This window comes from Myiozetetes cayanensis, unplaced genomic scaffold, assembly GCF_022539395.1.
Source record: "Myiozetetes cayanensis isolate MyiCay16 unplaced genomic scaffold, myiCay2020 scf1, whole genome shotgun sequence".
Lineage (NCBI taxonomy): Eukaryota > Metazoa > Chordata > Aves > Passeriformes > Tyrannidae > Myiozetetes > Myiozetetes cayanensis.
The window spans coordinates 25,517,730-25,538,642 of record NW_026086604.1 but is presented as its reverse complement, the minus strand read 5'-3'; the positions used below and the strand labels follow the sequence as shown (position 1 = coordinate 25,538,642).

The following is a 20,913-nucleotide window of genomic DNA, read 5'->3' as shown; positions in this document are numbered from 1 at the left end:
AAATCTTTTTTTGCTAAAGAAATTTGTAAAAGAAGACAGTAGCATTAGATCTTTAAAACAATGGGACCGATCTGTAGGGTATAGATCTACGAGGAGATATTACCAGGAACTCTCAGGGCCACTCCTCCTGGTGTTCTCCATCCAAAATCTGGATGCTGGAAGAGTAGGAAGGGAGAAGACCACAGAACATGGCCAGGCTCATATGCTTTCCTTAAATATCATCTTCCATTGCCACTGTTTGAGACAACACTGACATGCAGCACTGCTTTGCTCCCCTGCTGCAGCTCAGGAACAGTGAGAGTTAGGCACACGTTTGTTGGTTATGAATACAGTATTTTTAAATAGTCCAGCTGCACAAATGTACTTTGTCCAGCTGTCTTCCTGCTCAAAAGCTTGCTCTCAGCTCAGTTCTGTGCAGCACCCGGAAGCACAGATGGTCAAGGTCAAAGCTTGTGCCCTTTACCAGTTGCAACCTGTTGCTTTTCCCCCACTACAGACATACTCAAAGAAGAAGAGGGGAAAGTAGGAAAGAGGATTCTCCTTAACAATTGAAGAATACCTGCATGATTTAAGACAAAATTGTTTTTCATGTCCCTCACTAGAAAATCTCCGTAATACCCAAACTATATACTTCAGAGAAGATTAGGGCTTTCATTAGCATTCCTGTCTGATTCGTTCTGGAGACTTGGACTCTGGCTGCAGCACTGATTGATTCTCATTAAAATAGGAGGGAGTAGGAGGATAAGGGGAAAATAAAGAGGATTTCTCTTCCTTTCTGTTATATCACCCTTTCTTGTACAACAGAAACCTCAGATCCTTGTTCACACACTGGTGAGCAATAGACAGGAGATGCATATTATCAGCATGCTGATTTATACTACAATATTGTAAACTCTGCTTTCAGCTGCATTCTTCCAAGACTGCTTGTCTGAAAATGACCTGGATGAAATGAACATTGAAATAATGCGCAACAAACTGTACAAGGCAAGTGTTTGCAGCGTAACAATAATATTTGGGGTTTCTCAAAGCGTCTCAGAAAAGGTCAGGATCATTAACCCTGTTTTATGGAAGGGGAAACAGAAGCATGGTGAGATAAAGCAAGCTATCTGAGATCATCTGGTTGATTTCAAGTCCAGGAATCAAATCCAGCTTCTCTCATTTCTACTGCACTGTTTGGGGAGTTTTAAAATTTTAGTCTGCATCCGAATTCTAGTTTAATATCTCATTAATGAAAATGCTTTAGATGTCAGGCTAATATCCAGATCCATTTGTTTATGAATAACCCAGTTATCCACCAAATGCCACAGAACTGTTAGCTCCTAAGCAAGTGTAGACAGGGTTTGGTTAACATTTATTTTTATAAGGAAGATTTGATTTGAAAAGGTCTAATTGTTTTGGATCTAGCTAACATGATTTTTACTTAAGGATTTTGTATTATTTTCTCCCTTTTAAAATCCTCTTTAGCATTACTACAGCACAATGCTGCAAGGATATGCATCTAACGTGACTTGCATTTTCAAAGTACTTTACAAATATTAGCACACAGGTCACTACTCTTTTTTCTCTTTAAAGGCTATACATACTTCATTCTGCTAATGGTTCCTCCTGGCACATTTTCTCCAAATTCTTTGTTATTGTTCTTTCACAGTGGATGCATCAGACTGCAGAAAGTATATTCTTACAGTGATCTGATTATACTAGGGGGAAAGAAAAAAATCTTCTGTTTGTCTTACAAATTATATTTATAAATTCCCAAGCCAATTCTTTATTGTTAAACGTTCTGCTACTTCTCTCATTCAAAACAACATCAATTATACCCAAGTATTTTAATTCTTTCACAGTATTACTAAACTAGATACTCTTTCTCGATTTGATAATATACATATTTTATTTTTATATCCTGTGTGGATATTTACATTAATATATTTACATTTATTAAATCTATGTTTTGATTTTTCTTCTTGCTCATCTAAGTATTAGGGGGATCATTCTGCAAACACATCTAAATTATTAATATCTCCTTTCTCCTCTGCTTCACCTGTCATTGTGATCAATTATGCTTCAGCTCTACTATATTTTCCATGCAGTAGATCCCCCTTGAGATGTCTCTGCTTAAAATTCACTTAATTGATTAGTTAGTGACAGCTTCTTCTAATAAGATTGTGCGAAGTTGTAGCAAATACATTTTTATAACATAAATGTTCCCTAAGACAGCATTGGGGGATGGAGAGGTGGGAGGAACAGCATCTCGGAGACATTTACTGTCCTTGCTGCACAGGTAGTTTGAAATGGGTGCAGATGCCAGAATCCTTAATAGATCAGAGGGCTCTGACGACCAGTATTACAGAAGCTTCGTCTGCTGTTCTGTCCTAATCCAGGGTTTAGGGTAGAGCAGTAGGGATTAATTTGTGTATCCTCATACTGCTGGCCCAACAGCCGTGGCATATGCCCAAATCCCCTCCTCCACACACTATAAATGAAGAGTTCCCTTCAGCCGTCTGCTTATTATGCAGTGGAAACTCAATGGAGCTCAAAAAGTTCCTTCTTTAGAGTTCAAATAAAACATAATATTTGTCCTATTATAGTTTCTGAAAACATTTGAACTCAAGTTGTAATAATAAGACATTTGAATTTTAATATTGCAACTTTCAACTAAGTAATTAAGCACATACTTGAATGTGAACTCATAGGTGGAATTATCAGAGTTAAAGAAAGCATTTAAAAGTGAGGTTCATGACTATGTGCTATCCTGGTCCAGATCTTAAGCAGCGGTCTAAAATATTTTTCTTCTTCTTTCATGAAGTCTTATCTTGAGGCATTTTATAAGTTTTGTGAAAAACAAGGTGGCACTACAGCAGAAATAATGAGACCTATTCTCGAGGTAAGAAAAATTTGGTCTTTATACATTAAAGTATTCCACAATGTTGTTATATTTATCTTATTTTGTTTTTCCTGCTCCTTCTTTCTCTATTTACAAAGTTATCTGTCAAGTGTTTACTTCTCCTCTAAATATACTTGTTTTTCTAAAATAGAGTATGTTCTAGGATGACTTTTACCTCTTGACTAGAGAAACAGATAGGCCATTACTAGGGAGGAGCCAGTCTCAGTTAATATTTTTCTATAATAAAGAGCACAACAGAGTAAATGGTTCACTAATCTCAAACGGTTATCCTTTAACATTTTTCTGCATTATGTAGAAAAACTGAATAAGTAGATTACTCTTACACTTTCTAGGGCTCAAAATTAAATTTGAGATAGCTAAGGGCTGGTATTACTGTATATTTACTAATCAATAATCCTTAAGCTTTGTGGCACTGTTATGTTTGTCTACTCTCCTATTAAAAGTAGTGGTTGAAGTTAGAGTTGAGTGACCTTTGGAACTAGTGTCATATAAAAAAGTCCAACATTCTATGTTATATTTTTCTCTCAACTCAGAAAAGTTTAATATTTATTTTTTCCATGACATACAAAATTCCTAATGTTCTTCTACCTAAAGCATACTCATATCATAATGAATGATATTTTTTCTCTGTTACTGTAATAAAAGATGCAGAGATTTCTAAAATTGAGTTCTCAGCATTCAACTCCCTGTTTCTCTTTTTTTTTTTTTTTTTTCCCCACATACTCTATCACAATTATTTGCAGAGGTTGAGAGCCAGATCACCCACTTGCTTCCAGGAGTCTTTTTTCTGGATAAGCAAAATTTACACCCTGGAAGCTGAACAAGATTCACTGAGCTCTGATGACATCAGAATGAAAGTTTGAATTTTGGAGAGAGATAATAACCATGGGAGCTCATTCCTGAAGGAAGAATGATTTCTAAATTACATTTTACAGAACAATATCCTAAAACAGATTGCAATTTCATATTTTATTTAACCAGGTCACAGTGTTTCAGTTTATGCTCTAAACAAAATATTCCTAATCAAGTTAAATTGTACAGAAATTAAGCATTCTGACTATTTTCTGAAAAATAAAAATCAAGAGATTGGCTGGCAGAGATAAAAATATTTCCTGCAGTTGATTCAGATTTTTCAGAAAGTTCATTTTTAGCTGGAAATTCATGCTGAGAGCAGATTACTCACGAACATTAGTTTAAGCATGTTGCAAAACTATCTTTATACCAGTGGTAACAATTTAGTCTATGATAAGCTTCTTTAAAATCCCTATCTAATGTCAATCAGCCAGGAGGATAAACTTTTCTATGGAAGATTTCCTTTTCTATAACATTTTAATAATCTGAAGACACATACAGAGCAGATCACTAATGTTTGGATTCCCAAAAAGCCAAAGTTTAATTATTCAAAAGAATACTTGCTATTTATTTTGTAATCTTATATGTAAGACTACCAACCTGACTCTATCAGAATGAGGTTGAGGTATTTAGCTCCCCAGCTCCTTGACTACCAGCCACGATACCAACCTTCCACATTAATAGTCCTGACTATGTCTCTTCCACCTTGAACAACACACATTGCATGTTTAACCCTGAATCTGTCAAGAAACTGCAGGACTGCACTGCAGCCAGTGCTGTGCCTGTTATCAGGGCCCCGTGCTAATCCTGACCTAGCAGACACTCTACTTCTGTCTTGCATGTGGAAACTAAATCACTTTGTAAATGGTCATCCTCTGACTCCACCTCTACCTGCAGCAAGTTGCCAAGTAACTGCCTCATGGCCTCACTTACTAATAATTTGATGAATTGAGAGGTCTGCATGGATGGGAATGATCCTGCAAATTTTCTCAAACTGGGAGCCACCAGGAGCAGAACCAACTGCCTGCTAGCAATTGCATCTAGAATGTTTTTTTACCAAAAAATATTACAAATCTAGCCTCTAGATTCTACATGACTTTATGGAGTTAAAAAAAGAGAGCATGTGTCCTTCTAAAACAGTTTCACTAGGACTGATATGCCTGATCATATTAACAAGGAAAGTGGAATTTGGCCCTGTTATTCATTAGCTAGAAATCTTTTCAAGCACACTTATTTTCTTCTCTATTGTTTACTCATTTTCTTACTCCAAAGTCAGTGCCAGGGGGTGGTTGGTTCCTGTAATTGTTTGTGCCAGTACACAGGAGTAGATCTGTGAATATACATTTAATGGCTAAAGTGGTAGATTTGTGTTGTAACTTCAGCCTTATTATTCAACAGAAAAGAGTATATTTCTCCTTAAAATAACTCAAATATTCACAGCATAAGAAATTTTGTAAGATGCCTAAAATATGCATATACTGTATATACTTAGAAGACTTTCCTTGCATAATCTCTGCAATTAGCAAGGACTCTGCTATTCTTACAACATGAAGCTAAGAAATAAAAGAAAGAAACAAAAGCGTAGTCAATTTAGTTCTCAAGACAGAAGAAAAAAATTAAATCAGGCAGAAATGAGAAAAGTTATTTTTATTTACTATTGTATTTTTAATTCATACTGTAAGAATGGCAAGTGAAATTTTGCCTGGTGCAAAAGAAAAACCTGAGATCTAGACATTGGAATGATTTTCAGTCTACTGCTGCACTGCAAACACAGATACTACAGCCATCTAAACTTGGCAGAAGAAATATAGCCTTTGATTCTATGTATTAAAAATTAACTGGTATTTGAAACACTTAAAACTTTAACTTGGCAAGTAAACAGCCCCCTTCACCATATTAAATTAGTATTTTAAATATGTGCATTCAGAAACTATTTTTTTCAGGATTTTCATTCAACCTTAACTATCAACAACACCTGGAGTTACCTCAGAACATTGCTATTGATTCTCAGTCCTTTCCTGTACTATTATTATTTATAGGAGTGTTATGTCACATGCGAGGGCGTGAGGAGATTTTTTTGTTGTCAACATCTGGGTAACTAAGCAGGGAAATGAGCAAGCAGCAGAGATGATATTTTTAGTACAAAAATCACAGAATAAAAGCTGTGGTTGCAAAACCCTGTTTGATTTCCTAGTTAAAATTTAACATATACTTGCATAGATGGATTTACAGTTTCTAAAATAAAGTAGGTTTCCAATGCTCTCAAGTCCACTTTTTTTTAAAATTTCATAGTTTGACTTACTAAAAAAATACAAAACATCCACACCTTAATTTAGAATGAGATGCCTAATAAAACATCTCTTTATTCTTTGTTTTGCATATTAAGTTTGAGGCAGACAGACGTGCCTTTATCATCACCATTAATTCATTTGGCACTGAACTGAGCAAAGACGACCGAGAGAAGCTGTATCCAACCTGTGGAAAACTCTATCCAGAAGGCTTACACCTGTTGGCCAATGCAGATGACTACGAGCAAGTGAAGTGTGTTGCAGAATACTATGCAGTATGTAAATTAATTTAATAAAACAAAAAGCCAAAACACAAATACTTACATCTCTTGATGTCAGCAAAATTTTAAAGAGTATTCACACAAGTCAAAAGCATTTTTGAGAGAGAAAAAAATCAGCAAAGATACTAAAGTTCCCATCAAGTTGCACGTGGAATCAAAGGTCTTTGATATGAAGACATAAGACATATTATTTCCTTCATGCAATAGAGAAATCCTCTTACAATGATGTTTAAATAAGACCAAATCACATCCTAATAAACAAAAGTCTTCCTATTCCATTAACTCTCCCCAAATTGAGTTTCACTTCACAGCTGCTGCCTCCAAGATTTTGGAGCATAGGCATGAGTCATTTTAAAGTGAGCTGGCCAAACACTTAACACTGTGCAAAGCTGATTTATCGCTAGTCTGCTGTAAAAATTCCCTTCTGAAAAGTTTTCTCTAAATTACTAACTGACTCAAAGAAGTAGATGAAGTTGTTAATATTGATGCAAATAGTACTGTAACTAAAGATTAATCAACCTGCAACACTTGATTTATGAATTAACTGTTGTACTCTGCGTATCTGTAATATTTGTGCTACCCTCAAGGAGGTACACAAAACAAAATGTTGTCTGGTCAACTGCTTTTTCCCATAAAAACCCCACAAAGCTGGAGCTGACATCTGATCTTGTGCATAAGCAGAGCATTTGAATCATGAGTTACCATGTCAAGTTGGTACAAAGCATCATGTGATGGTGGGATATTTAGATGAACTTGGAAACCATTGTAGTAGACCTGTACTGCACTCCTACTTTATTGGAACAACAAACCAAATCCACAGAGAAGGAAATTACACAGAAATGTAACATGTAAGAAATCAAGCCAAATATATCTGCACAGGATGTTCCAGGATGTCATATCAGATTAATGGATTTGGGGAAAATATTAATGCAGGTAAAGCAAGTCCAGCTGACTACCGGAAATAAAATGAGCAACCATGTGAGGATCAGAGTTCATAGTTTTGGCTCCATTTACAGCTCTGGCTATTTGTACAATTTGTACAAGAAGTTCAGTGCTCTCTGTCCAAAGGAGTGAAAGGTCACGTGTCATTCTACAATAAGTCTCTTTTAGTACCTTCAGTAAATTACTTTAAATTGTAGGAAATGACAGTAAGAAATACAAGAACAAATGTGAATTTCTTTCTTTTGCTGACTATGCTTTTAACTTTTGATTTATGAAGAACTGTAATCTATATATGAGCTTTTCTATACAGAAAGATTACTTAACATAGATTAATTCATAAAGTAATGTAAGGTATCTGTGCTGCACAGAATGCAGAAGTACCTTATTTCCATGCTGTGGTTTTCTATGCTTTTAGGAATACAAGGCTGTGTTTGAAGGTGTAGGGAGTGGCAGCGGAGAAAAGACACTGGAAGATGCATTTTTTGAACATGAGGTAAGAGCTTCTAACCTTAAAATAAAAAAATGAAAGTTACCCACCTGAAATAATATTTAAAACAAGAATGAGGTACTAGGCCTTTGATTCTACTATAATGCATCATTCAGCTTTGTGTTCAAGAATATGGATTTCCATGGCTGTCAACAAATGGCTGAGTCAAAATAGAAGGATTTACCTTTTTAAATAAACTTAGTCCTAGGACATTCTTCTGAAGACTAGCTATAGGGTTGTCAAATCTGAGAATCTATCCAAAAGCCATCTCATATTATCCACTTAATGAAATTTTTTTAAGTAGTCTACTGAGCAAGGTATTTAACCACTGTCCTTTATTTCCTGTAAAGTTGCTGTAATCTATTTCCAAAATTAATTCACAGATGACATTCCAATTACATCTATACTCAAGAGACTGCTAAATATAGTCATGGTTGCAAAGTTACATAGAAATCTTGATCAGAAAATCTACCATAAAAAATCACATTTGCTTTCTTCGATATTTTATCATAGAATCATAGAATCAGATGGGTTGGAAAGGACCTCTGAGATCATCAAGTCCAACCCTTGATCCACTACTACCACAGTTACTAGACTATGGCACTCCGTGCCACATCCAGTCTCTTCTGAAACACCTCCAGGGATGGAGAATCCACCACCTCCCCGGGCAACCCATTCCAATGCCCTATCTGTAAAGAATTTCTTCCTAACATCCAACCTAAACCTCCCCTGGCAGAGCTTGAGACCATGCCCTCTTGTCTTACTGATAGTTGCCTGGGAAAAGAGACCGACCCCTCCACCTGGCTACAACCTCCTCTCAGGTAGTTGTAGAGAGAGTGATGAGGTCTCCCCTGAGCCTCTTCTTCTCCAGGATAAACAGCCCCAGCTCCCTCAGCCTTTCCTCATGGGACTTGTGTTCCAGTCCCTTCACCAGCCTGGTTGCTCTTCTCTGGACCTGCTCCAGCACCTCAATATCCTTCCTGAGCTGCAGGGCCCAGAACTGAACACAATACTCAAGGTGTGGCCTCACCAGTGCTGAGTACAGGGGAAGGATCACTTCCCTGGTCCTGCTGGCCACAGCATTCCTGATCCAGGCCAGGATACCACTTGCCTTCTTGGCCACCTGGGCACACTGCTGGCTCATGTTCAGCTTCCTGTCGATCCAAAATCCAAGGTCCCTTTCTGCCTGGCTGCTCTCCAGCCACTCTGTGCCCAGCCTGTAGCACTGCAGGGGGTTGTTGTGGCCAAAGTGCAGGACCCTGCACTTGGCTTTGTTGAACATCATCCTGTTGGAATCAGCCCAGCTCTCCAGTCTGTCCAGCTCCCTCTGCAGAGCCCTCCTGCCTTCCAGTAGGTCGACACTCCCCCCAGCTTGGGGTCATCTTCAAGTTTACTAATGGTGAACCCAAACCCCTCATCTAAATCATCAACAAATTATATCAATAAAAACATAACATGTGTTTCCTCTTTTCTACAGGTAAAGATGAATGTGCTTGCATTTAACAACCAGTTTCATTTTGGAGTATTTTATGCCTATGTGAAGTTAAAGGAACAAGAATGCAGGAATATTGTATGGATTGCTGAATGTATTTCTCAGAGACACAGAACCAAAATTAACAACTACATTCCCATTTTCTAAATCTGAGAATCTATAGTGCCTGAAAAGATGCATAATTTCTTAGAATATAAGAAAAATCCTTTTTCAAAAGTTAGCTCTTGCCAGATGCTTTAAATTGTACTAATGAGCCTCCCTATATGTACCAGTGTAGGAAAAAAAATCTTGTAATTAGAGATATGAGTACTTCATAAAGAAATATTTATGGTAATATTAATAGTTTTGTTGGTAGATTTGTTCACCACTCTCCTATTTTAATTTAATTGATCAATAAAACCTTCCTGCAAAATCTTAAATACATATTCTTTCTCTTTTGTGGAAGCAAGCCTTGTATCAATGACATTTGAAGAGCTCTTTAATAGCTTATTTTTGAACTAATGGCTTTCTCAAAGGGCCAAATAAACCACTACTACCTCACACTTAGGGTCTTTTTCATGGCATGCAAGATTGTATGAAGGAGTTAATTCACAAATAAGAGAGAAAGTCTAAGATTTCCCTTAACAAATCTCAAGAGGGAGCTTCTTGACCCTATCTAACTGTAACACCTCTCTTCAACTAAATGTAAATCACAGAATCACAGAACATGCCGAGTTGGAAGGGACCCACAAGGATCATGGAGCCCAATTCTTAGCCCTACACAGGACCATAAGTAATTTCAGTTTCATTGAAAAGTTTTCATGTATTCCTTTATGCTCAAATGAGGAGCACTGTAAGGGTCAAACAGTGGGCCTCTGATCTACTCCACAGCAACACAAATATCTCCGCCCAGCACACCAAAGACACAGTCTCTATATATGCACTAGGGAAGATTACGAAACATGAATGAAAATACCAACCAAGTCTGTATCAGTTTTACATCAGACACAAACAACACCAGCTCTGAGCTATTTGAGGACCTGGCTAAGATCAGTAACTAAAAATAGAGTGAACAGTTGAAGCCAGATTGTAGCAGGACAAGATTAATTCTGCTGAAGAAAAAGGAAAGCCTTATCAACATTTTGCCTTCCTATTTCACTCAAAGAATTTGCCCTTTTATCTTTTAAATAGGCCGTACCTTGACTTTCTGCGTGACTCCTCAGTTTCAGGCTGCACAACAGCAAATTTCAGTCTTCAGCTGACTGTTCCTTCAGTAATATGATACAGAAATACAATCCACTTCCTGCTGAGTAGACAAAAAAAATAAAATATATCTGATGTCAACACCTCAGACTTATGGAAAACAGATAGGTATCATGGTTTTAAGAACTGAGACATAATACAGCTCTGTATAATATGTACATGTGAACATGCATTCATACATAAAAAACTAGAAAACTTTTTGGTTTCTTATAGCTAAAACTACACTTCTTAAATGGTAAATGTCATCAAAGGGTTATATCCCAGAACATTGCATACTCATTTAATGCATAATTGAGAAGTTTTAGTATTTGCTGTATTGTGAATATCAGAGGACCTTACATTATTACTTAAAAAATATGTTCATAGTTTCCTTTAGAAGCAATTTAGTAGGAATTAGAAAATTTAACTAAAAATTAAAAAAGGAACTGAAGATTTGTGGATTGCAGTTTCATTTGGACATGTATAGTTGCTTCCTTGCACTGCTTTTATGTTGGACTACTTAAGTTGCATTTCCCAGTCTAATCTGTGGCCAATGCTTTCCAGTTCATACCTGTATCACAAACTGCATCATAAACTTTCAAAAACAACAATGGAGACAAAAATAGAACTATATTGTCACAAATTTTCAGATTTTTTAATATATTTTTTAGTAATTGCATTAAAAAATTGTTGGGAGCAGAATAACAAAGTCAGCTGGTCTATGACACAAAAACTGAATTAAAATAATTCAGCACAGTGCATGAATACTTTTTCTGTACTGATAAATCAAGCCTCCTTAGTTGAACAAAACAAATCAGCTGGATTCCTGCCAAGAATTTTCTGAAGTGATTTGAAGGGGAAAGAATCTGTTCTCCACCCTAAATCATTCTGTGCCAGGGAAGATATGCAGCTGCTATTGCTACAGTCTGGATACTGTTGGCTCAGAAAGAAATGAGCAGTAATTGCAGCTTACATGACTGTATTGTCAGCAGAACTTGTCTTTATACTATGGAAAGGACAGCATCAGTGTTGATTGATGCTTTTTTCAAAACAAATTTCTAGATATTTGCTAAATGAGGACAGGAGGTACCAGGCCTTAATTATACCAAATTTAAGGTTAAGCAAGTTAGGACTTGAAACTTATAAGTTTTCAAACACCTAGCTTTTTCTATAATTAATACGATTTATACTATGCCCTTGTTAGTAAAGTAGTCTTCATGCTGGTCTCTCTCTCTCTATACATATGTATACATATGCATATACATATATATATATATATGTATGTATAAAGACCATATATCATCTCTAACAAGGTCTTACAGTGGAAGTCCAGATCACAGAATCACTACCTCAAGCATCATTAACTTCTTAATGATGATGTCAACTTGTAAGAGAGGGGAGCATGAGGCAATGAGCTACTTTTCTTGTTCTCCCTTTTACCTCTTAAACAACAGGAACTCATGTTCACACTCTTTAATGGCCAAGCCTATCCACATTAATCTGTTTGGTATGATTGTGTTGACTATGCCCCTTGTCCTGTGTGTTCAGTGAGAGGTGGAGAGCAGGACCAGGAATGAGCTTCTGGTGAGCTCTGAGAGCTGGGAATCTTTCTTTCTTTCTTGTCGTTGGCTGTATCCCAGGCTTGCTGTACTTGCCATCTGCTCACAAAGAGCTGAGCAGCACAGAGCTGTGGATGGACTGGGCTGCAATGTTTGAAGCACTTCCCATGCCCAGTCCCTCCTTCCTACACAAATTACTGCACTAGGTGTCTGTGTTAGGAATTGAAGATTTATAGAATTAATCATATCAGAGTGTGGTCCTAAGACTAGCTCTAGACTCACAGTCAGTTGAAAATAGTAGACTCTTATTTCTTGTTCTGTCCACTCATCATGACTTTCAGGAAACACAAGGAATAAGCCAGTATCATACTTGGTTAATTCTGCATATTTATGGTTATTAAAGAAGCTAATATTGTGTAACTTAAATTTCTTTCACACGTGACAATATGATGACTTCTGGTTTTACTAAGTATGCCTGAGTTAGAGTATATTTAACTTTTCAATAACTACTTTAGATCTCAACAGCAGATTCAAAGTATATGAATGGAGAGATAGCTGGCCAGTATTTGGATTTGCATCCGATTTATAAAGCTGTTAGAATGAATATAACTCTAATAGTTTAAAAAGAAATAAGACAAAGTCCAATGACATACTGGACAACTAGATTGATTTACCAAAGACTGTAGTAAAATAATTTAAGATAAATCATAGAAAAAAAAAAAGCAATAAATGGCAAAAATATCTACCAGGCAGATGAAACAATTTACATGACATAAAAAAATCTTCTCAAATAAACAGAAAATCCTTCAATATATTGGGATATCTCCTAAACAACAAAGAGAAAATAAGAAATGTGATTTAAGAAATAGCAAGACAAACCTCTCAAAGAACCCAGGTAAAAAATTTTTATATCAATGACACACAATGAGAAATGCTTGACTATTTGGAATCCATATTTACTGGGATTTTCAATTAAAAAAATTCCAACCCTCATAACTCATCTGGCATGGTTAATGCAAACATTCCAGATGTGGAACACAATCACTGACAATCCCATCTTAGTGTGTGAGCCAGAAAATGAACGCCCTAATTTCTATTAGTTTGAAGTTGCTCTGCAAGTAAAAAGAAGTAAAACTAATTGGTCTGAAAGTATGCAACTGATAACTAAAATAAATATAAACCACAATCCTACTGTCAGGTGTGAGTTCTGGATCTCTTGGAAGATTAAGTCCTGAAGCATTAATCTTAAAAATTACTAAAAAATTACTAAAATACCCAGTCTTGTAAGGAGGTGATTCACAATGAAACCCCCACTGAATTGTATCACGCAGATACAGGGAATGGGAACTCAACAATGTTTTTAAGCATTACTTAAGAAAAATGTATTCTATGAAAGTTCATTGCATATTCTAATTTGCTATTTATGACATGTTATTCATAACATTCAACTCAGATTGACTTTGAAAAAGAACAGGTAGAAGTTGCAAGGTCCTTGATAAGATAATGGCCATATTTTCTTCTTTTCCAGTCTAGAAAAACTAAACATTCTTATCTAAATAATATTATATTGAAAGTGTATATACTCTTTTTCCTTTGTGTTGTGTTGCACTCTTAAACTTCTCTTTTATTATATGCATATGCATTTACCCCCACACATGCACACACATGTGCATCAACTACAAAATTTTCTCATGAGTCAGGCACCAGCTGGAAATTGAGAGAGAGACCAGTGGGTAAATCAGTCTCGAACAAGTTAAAAATTCTTGCAACAAGTTCTTCACAACACCTTTTTTTCTGAGTGAAAATGTAAAAAACAATTAAAAAATTTGAAAGATTTGTAACAAATTCACTGAAATCAAATAAAGCAGAGTAAAACTCTTTTTGCATTTTCAACTTAATTTAAGTAATTTTCTTCATACCACACAGCACAAGAGGCAAATGAGAGCATTTATATAGTTACGGGCCTGATGAAAGTTCATAAAAATTGTTTATACATATGGCAATATTTCAGCCAAATTCATTTGAGCCCTATACCAGTGTTGTTTACAACCTCTAACTGTAAACCAAAAAAACCCAATCAAGCTTCAATATGGCAGAGTGTGAGGACAAAAGCTGTCCCTTATCTGGACAAACCAGGAAAAAAACCCAAGGAGATCACATATGCTCTTCCCTTAGTAGGGAAATTTTAAAAATTCAAAAAGACTGAAATTATGTTTTTAAAAATCTACTCCCGCAACTAGCCCTTTGACAGAAATGGCTCCATGAGGTACATATATATATATGTATTTTAGAAAAAAGCAGGATTGAACCATCATAACTGTTACAAAACCAAAGTGTTTTATCTATCATCTGTTACATGAAGAGGGAGTACTAACACTGTTAGAAATGTGCAGAAACCAAAGGAGCCAAAATAAAACAGATGAAGTTTATTTATAGCAAATATTATGACTTTCATAGACTTATGAAATCCACAAACAAATTCCAAATTACTCTAAACAATATGTTACAAAATCGTTCTATGGCACCAAAAAAAATCCCCAAAAACAAACAACAGAGGAATTAAGAACAGTATATAAATACATACAGCAAAAGCCACTGTACATAATAGTCCTCTAATCTGCTCTCATGGGAAAAAATTACAATGCTCCTACTGAAATCAGTTGGAGCAGGATTAGAACCTCCAGGATGAGTAAATGCTGTGTTCGTGTGAGCTATACATGCAAGGTTTATGTTAAAAACCTGAACTTGTCCTTAGAGCTCCCAGTGTGGCAGACTGCTGCACAGTGTCCTGCAGCAGCCAGGATGCTCAGATAACTATTGTGCCAGGTAGATAACCAGCATGGTTACTGTGCCCAGCACAGGTCACAATGCACTGAGCAGCTGACTGAAAAAGATATAATTTTCTTAGAACACTTAGATGAATTCCTGTTGATGACTTCTCATTGGCAGGAGACAGTAACTGAGAAGTTCTGCCAATGCTGTTATCATCACTTCCCTCTCTGGTCTTCATGACCTACAATTAGAGCACTTCTGATTAGGTTCAGAGGTTGGTCCATCTGACTAATTAAACAGACCTATCTAATTTAATATATTGGGATCCAGCTGCATGAACTCTCCTCATTTTGCTCAACGTAAACATGCAGAAACCAAAGAGGAAAAGCCACTGAAAGCAGGGAAAGCAACTGCTTTTAAAGAAAGCACGCTACTAAAAGTGACTGCATAAAATCATGTCATGACTTCCATATCAAAATCTTATTTCTGTCATTCCAATGTGAAGAGTTTGTGATTTAAAGGTGTGAGCTTTAATGTTTTTCTTTCATAACCAGCAGTAAAAATTTACAGTCTCTACCATGACACCAGGGCTGTCACTTTAAATGTAATTGTAGTAGTCTAGCATTTTTCTTTTATGGTTTTTAGATCAGTCCTTGCTATTGAATCATGACAAATTACATAGCTTGTAGTTTCATCCCTTAGGATTTTTAACCTTACCAAAGCACAAGCCAAGTCTTGCATTAAAACAAACCCTTGCCAAAAGTATTAACTCATGAAATAAAATGCCAGCCTTTCCAATCAGTCCTACTCATTCTAATCACATGTGCACTACATGCTATTTTATCTAAGTGTCCTGTGAATTAAATGTTTCATTGCACAAGGCTTCAAGAGGTTTGGGCCAGACCTTGAGCAAACATTCCATCTAGATGTACAGTCTTATTCCTGAAGTGGGCAGTGCCACATTTCTTGGAAGTAACTCAAAAAAAAAAGGTTACTAAACCAGATCACAACCTCAACTAGATTTGAGACCTAGCAGGAAAGCAGGATAGTAAACAGAACATCAAGAAACTAGAAAGTCCTTTCTTATAAGTATTTCCTACGATGCAAGTTGCTGTATTCCATCTCCACTGGAGCAACCTTATAGGTGGCATATGCATTTTCGGGAGTGGAATATTCAAATGTCTGCTAACTTCTTAAGGAATTACATACAGGATTAACATTTAGTAATAGCCAGGACTTTCAATTTCAAAAGAAAATCACTGCTATGACAAGTTCCATATTGTTCTTAAATATCACCCAATGAATGGTGTCAGACATTGTTTGCTCCTACAGGAGACTTAAACAGTACACATAATCTGACAAACTGTGTTTCTATGGCAGTACAGGCAGTGAATTGATATTTTATGAGAAATAACAGACGATTTTTTAAAATGGCAGATCAGGACTATACAGCCTCATCATTTTTGTGTGTGAAATACACAGATATGGTTTAATATCCTGAAGTATTTTTAAGCAAAACCGCTAATGCTGCAGTTAGTTGTAACAATGGCTGTACACTCTGGAAAGGTTGGAAACAGGAGTTTAAAGTAGCAACAAGAACCATGAGGGTACAGGATCCATGCACATGCAACCCTCATCACCATTACCTTAATCATGGTTAAGTTAGTTTTAGCCAGCTGCTGCTTTTGTTCAAATGTTGAGATTGATTACATCTCTGTAATGGTGAGAGTGTACCATCTGAGTAAAATGACAGAGGACAAAGTCAGTCCAGATCTCTGCCTTCTCACTAGTTTAAAGTATTGCAACAATTTTTTTCTTCTACTTAGTTTTGAGCTCTTAGGGAATAAAAGTTATAACCCAGTTCCACATTAGTAATGAGCCTCTGAAATGCTTCAGACAAAGCATATTTACCAAAAAAGTACTCACCTGTATTCAAATGAAGTGATAGCAATTAGAACGTAGAGGCTTTCAAATATGTTCTACTCTTTGATCTCACTTAGAAAATGGATAAAGTATGTAGGTATGTTTTAATTTGTATTACAAGGCCTATAGGACTTAATCAAGATAATGAGTTCCTTCACCCACCATCAGAGCACACAGACTAAGAGCTAAAGACTGCCAGGTACATGGCCACTTCTGGACAGCTTAAGCAAATCAAAATGAATCCTGCACTAAGCTGAGCAAAGAGACATATATTGCTGAGCAACAGCAAATGCTAAGCTTAGAGTACAGTTATACTACTCAGGAGCATAAGGGGACTATCCCATTCTGGAACAGGAGGCTGCTCCTAGGTGTAGATGCCAACAACTACATTAACTTATCAATTAAATCCCTCAGCAGAGAGATCTTGGGATTGTTCTATGCTGCCAGAACCATATATTTATCTATAGCCAACAGTGACAGAGCTGAAACAGTTTTGGCTGGCTGCTGAACAACCCAAGCTCAATGAAATGTCCTAACCAGCACAATTTAAAGACATGAACTTGCGAGCCTGAGACACTGAAAAATAGATGATAGTGAGCACTGAAATCAATGAATTTTAGGTCTCTAGACTTCTTGCAGATATACAGAGTGACTCTGCATGACAAGAAACTAATTGGAATTGCACCAGTTCCTGCTCCTAAGTGTGTTTAAGCAAGACTTAGTCACTAACTTGTTCAGACTGAGACAATGCCAGCAAAAGACAGGCAGAAACATCGCAAAACAACTGGAAAATTTTGAAATCAAATCACAGGTGAATTTAGACAATTTGAAGAGTCAGAGGCTGAATGAGGCTTGATTGGAGCAATTTTAGATTCAAAAGCTCCAAGCATGACAGAGTTAGGTTTACAGTGCCAAAGTCCTAATTGGTTTAAGCCCTATAAACAAAACAGAGTGGAAAAATATTAACACATTAGTGCTGGCAGATCAAAGAACAGAGTGATTTCCCAAGGCCACTTTGGCAAGAGACAAGAACTGAGCGCACATTTCTCAAGTCTTAGAACAGCATTATCATCATAAGGTTCTTTTTAAAAGACTTATTTCCCAATTAATCTTACCAATAATGCATAATTCATCCCCCTAAGAGTAGGTCAAACTATCATTAAAGATAACTATCCTGAACAGACTCTGTTTTCTCTTTCACTGGGCTAAACTACCTAAACAAACTCAGTCTCTTCTTCTAGATCACATTTTCTAGATGTCTGATAAAATCTGTTTGTTTGCTCTGGACTCTTTCCAACTAGTACACATCTTCTGAAGTGCACCAATTAAGATTAGTCCTGGGCACAGCACCAGGCACATTAATGAGAATGATGATTATTAAAAACTCTCTCAAAACATTTCAGTTTGTGCACTTAAGAAGTACACAATATAAGCAGGAAAAAAAAAATAAAACCTTTTGGAAATGTAAGTCTCCCAAAAGAGTTCCATCACCTACTAAAGGATGCTTATAAACAAGGTCAGATTATTACTCAGACAGTATTTGAAGTCACAGAAAGGACAAATAACTGACATATTCTGGCAAAGTTACACAGCATACAAAATGGGGACAATGATCTAATTCCATTGAAAGAAAAACAGTTAGACAGTCTGTCTCTACAGAATTAGAAATTCAGAAATATACAGACCAATACCAAGACCTGTCAAAACCCTGAAAAATTACATGACCTAATCTAATAGTTCTAGGATACCAGTTCCAACTCTAACTTTATAGAAATTTTGAATGAAGACGATCTATCTCAAGTAAAGTGTCTGAATCTGAGGTAAAAAAGAAGAAGTTGTTTCTCAGGAGGAATCTACTACCATATAAAAAGTTAATAGTGGCTGCAATAGGATGATTTTTACAAGATAAGAAATAGTGCAGACCAAGTCATATTTTGTCCAAATGTGCTTGGGCACAGTCTGCCCTTGGCTAAAAAAAATGATGCTCACACTCAGCTCAATGGTTTCTCTCCCTGTAACACAGTAATTTATGAATCCTAACAGTAATTTATGAATCTTAACATAGCTAGTACCAAAATTTAAGAAAAATAATCTATCAGTTCCCTATTACAAATAGGATCCACCAACTTAATACAAGTTTTGACATTTTGAAATGGTCATGTACATATACATACATTCACTGTGTGTGATATAGTTTCACTCCTGCCCTGCAGTCAGGACATGGTCTTACATTCCTAAGAAAATACTCAACAGTGAAAGACTCCTATCTCAGAAAGAAGGCAGTACAGTAATGAGCTGAAAAAACCCTTGTTCTTTGGAAAAAAAAACTTTCTGTCAAGACAAAACTTAAGTTGTGAAGCAAAAACCAAACCACTTTCTGTCTTCTTAAAACAATAACAAAGACTGTTAAACTCCTCCCTATATAAGATATTCAGATATTTATGTCCTATAAAAAGACATGCATTATCATTATCAATAATAACAAGCACAGTTGGACTTGCTTTTTACCACACTAATACAATAACTTGTTCCCACTTTATTTCAGGCTGCAAGCCATATGAAATTAATTAATTACCTGCTTCCAAGCTGTAAGTGAAAAAATTAAATTTTCATATTTTATGCCCTTTCTGTCTCAAAGAGAGCATTAAGCACAAGTAAACTTAGAAATGTATGTAACCCAAGGAAGGTATAATATTTGATGTATTTAAACTTAAAAACGTCTCTGGCTTTTGAGAGCCTCCCTGACTTTTGAAAGCTAGATTCTCAGGAATTATACTACCTTGTCAAAGAGAACTACATTAGTGATAAAAAGAGTCCTCTGGAAAAAGCAGAGAAGAAAAACAAAAATGAGAATAAACTAATTTTGTATTAAAACCAAAATTAAACAAACAAACAACAAACCAAAAAACAACACTACTGCTGCATATCTTGATAATTCCTTATAAAAATCTTCATAAAATTGTCGATATTTCATGCCATCAAGTGGATTACACTCATAAGAGAAACTAGAACTGGTCAGTTTGCTGGCCAGGTCTGTCAGTTATTTTCCTCAGTATGTGAAGGGCTCAGTGGAAAGACTCCCTACACAGTGACTTTGCCTCATCCATGTTCCACTTGTTCTACAATCTCCTAACAATGATCTTCAGAAGCTGTTGGTTTGGTTTTGTTTGTTTTGATTTGGAGAGTTTTGTATGTTTGTTTATTTTAGTTAGAAGATAAAACAATAACAACAGTTTTGGAATTGTACATGGCAGGCTTTGCATTAAACCATGAAGAAGAGCAATGTATTAAACTCACACAGATCTTCTAGGCCAGCTGCACAGGAAAATGGCCCTTTCATAACCAAAATACTGACAATGCTAAAGACCAGAAGAAATTTTAATAACTGACCATCATGGGACAAAGAGTCAACTCCACTACCTAATGATTAAAAAATCGGGCTGCTTCACAAAGATCATTTGACTTGAGTCTTCTAATTGGAGTCTGTCCAGCTTTGTCAGTTAGGTTTGTTGCAATAAAAAAAGGCACATAGGTTGCAGCTCAGTTTTGTTATCAATTATTTATTTGTAGGTATCTCAGTATATCAAAAATGACAGTGAAACATTAGAATCCCTTGATTTATATATTAAAAAAAAATTTTTACACTAAAGCTGCATGTTCAAGTTTTGCTTTTTAAAAGAAAATGCCTTCTCATCTACATTGGAATGTAATTTAGGTTGACTGAAAATGCAATTACAACATCTTATCCATTGTCCAAGTCCTGTATTTGCTGTTTGGCCACTGTCAGTGCAGCAGGCACAGCTGCTGAAAAAATAAAAGCAATACCTTGGAAACAGCAAAGGCTAAATATGTGGATCACTCTTATACCAAATGTTTTAGTAAAGAAAGCTAATTCAATTGCTGTCAAGAGGCTAATGTAACTGAAAAAGTATGGATTTCCATAGCTTTGCTGAAAATCCAAACAACAATTTGCTTGCTATGAGCTAACTATTTCAGAATAACTCTGGATTATCTCTGCCTTAAAAGGATATTACTCTTGCAGAAATATACACATTTTCTTGTGCTTTTCTTACCATTTCCCTTTCAATTAATGACTGATCTTGAACTTTCAGGGGTGTATAAAATCGCTCAGATCCAAGGTGAGTTACCATTAAAAAAAAAATTTGTATCCAAAATCATATGAGTTCTCACTTT

At 36.1% G+C, this 20,913-nt stretch overlaps 1 protein-coding gene across 1 annotated transcript in view; it reads left to right on the top strand.

Annotated features, from left to right (window-relative positions):
- Positions 1-9,562, top strand: part of ATP6V0D2 (ATPase H+ transporting V0 subunit d2) — a 128,405-nt gene extending 118,843 nt beyond the window's left edge. Inside the window, exons 6-10 of the mRNA XM_050323485.1 lie at positions 905-984; positions 2,804-2,881; positions 6,141-6,317; positions 7,681-7,758; positions 9,230-9,562. Coding sequence (XP_050179442.1) covers positions 905-984; positions 2,804-2,881; positions 6,141-6,317; positions 7,681-7,758; positions 9,230-9,391 — 575 coding nt within the window. The 3' untranslated portion in view covers positions 9,392-9,562. The remainder of the gene's footprint in view (positions 1-904; positions 985-2,803; positions 2,882-6,140; positions 6,318-7,680; positions 7,759-9,229) is intronic.
- Positions 9,563-20,913: the final 11,351 nt, after the last annotated feature.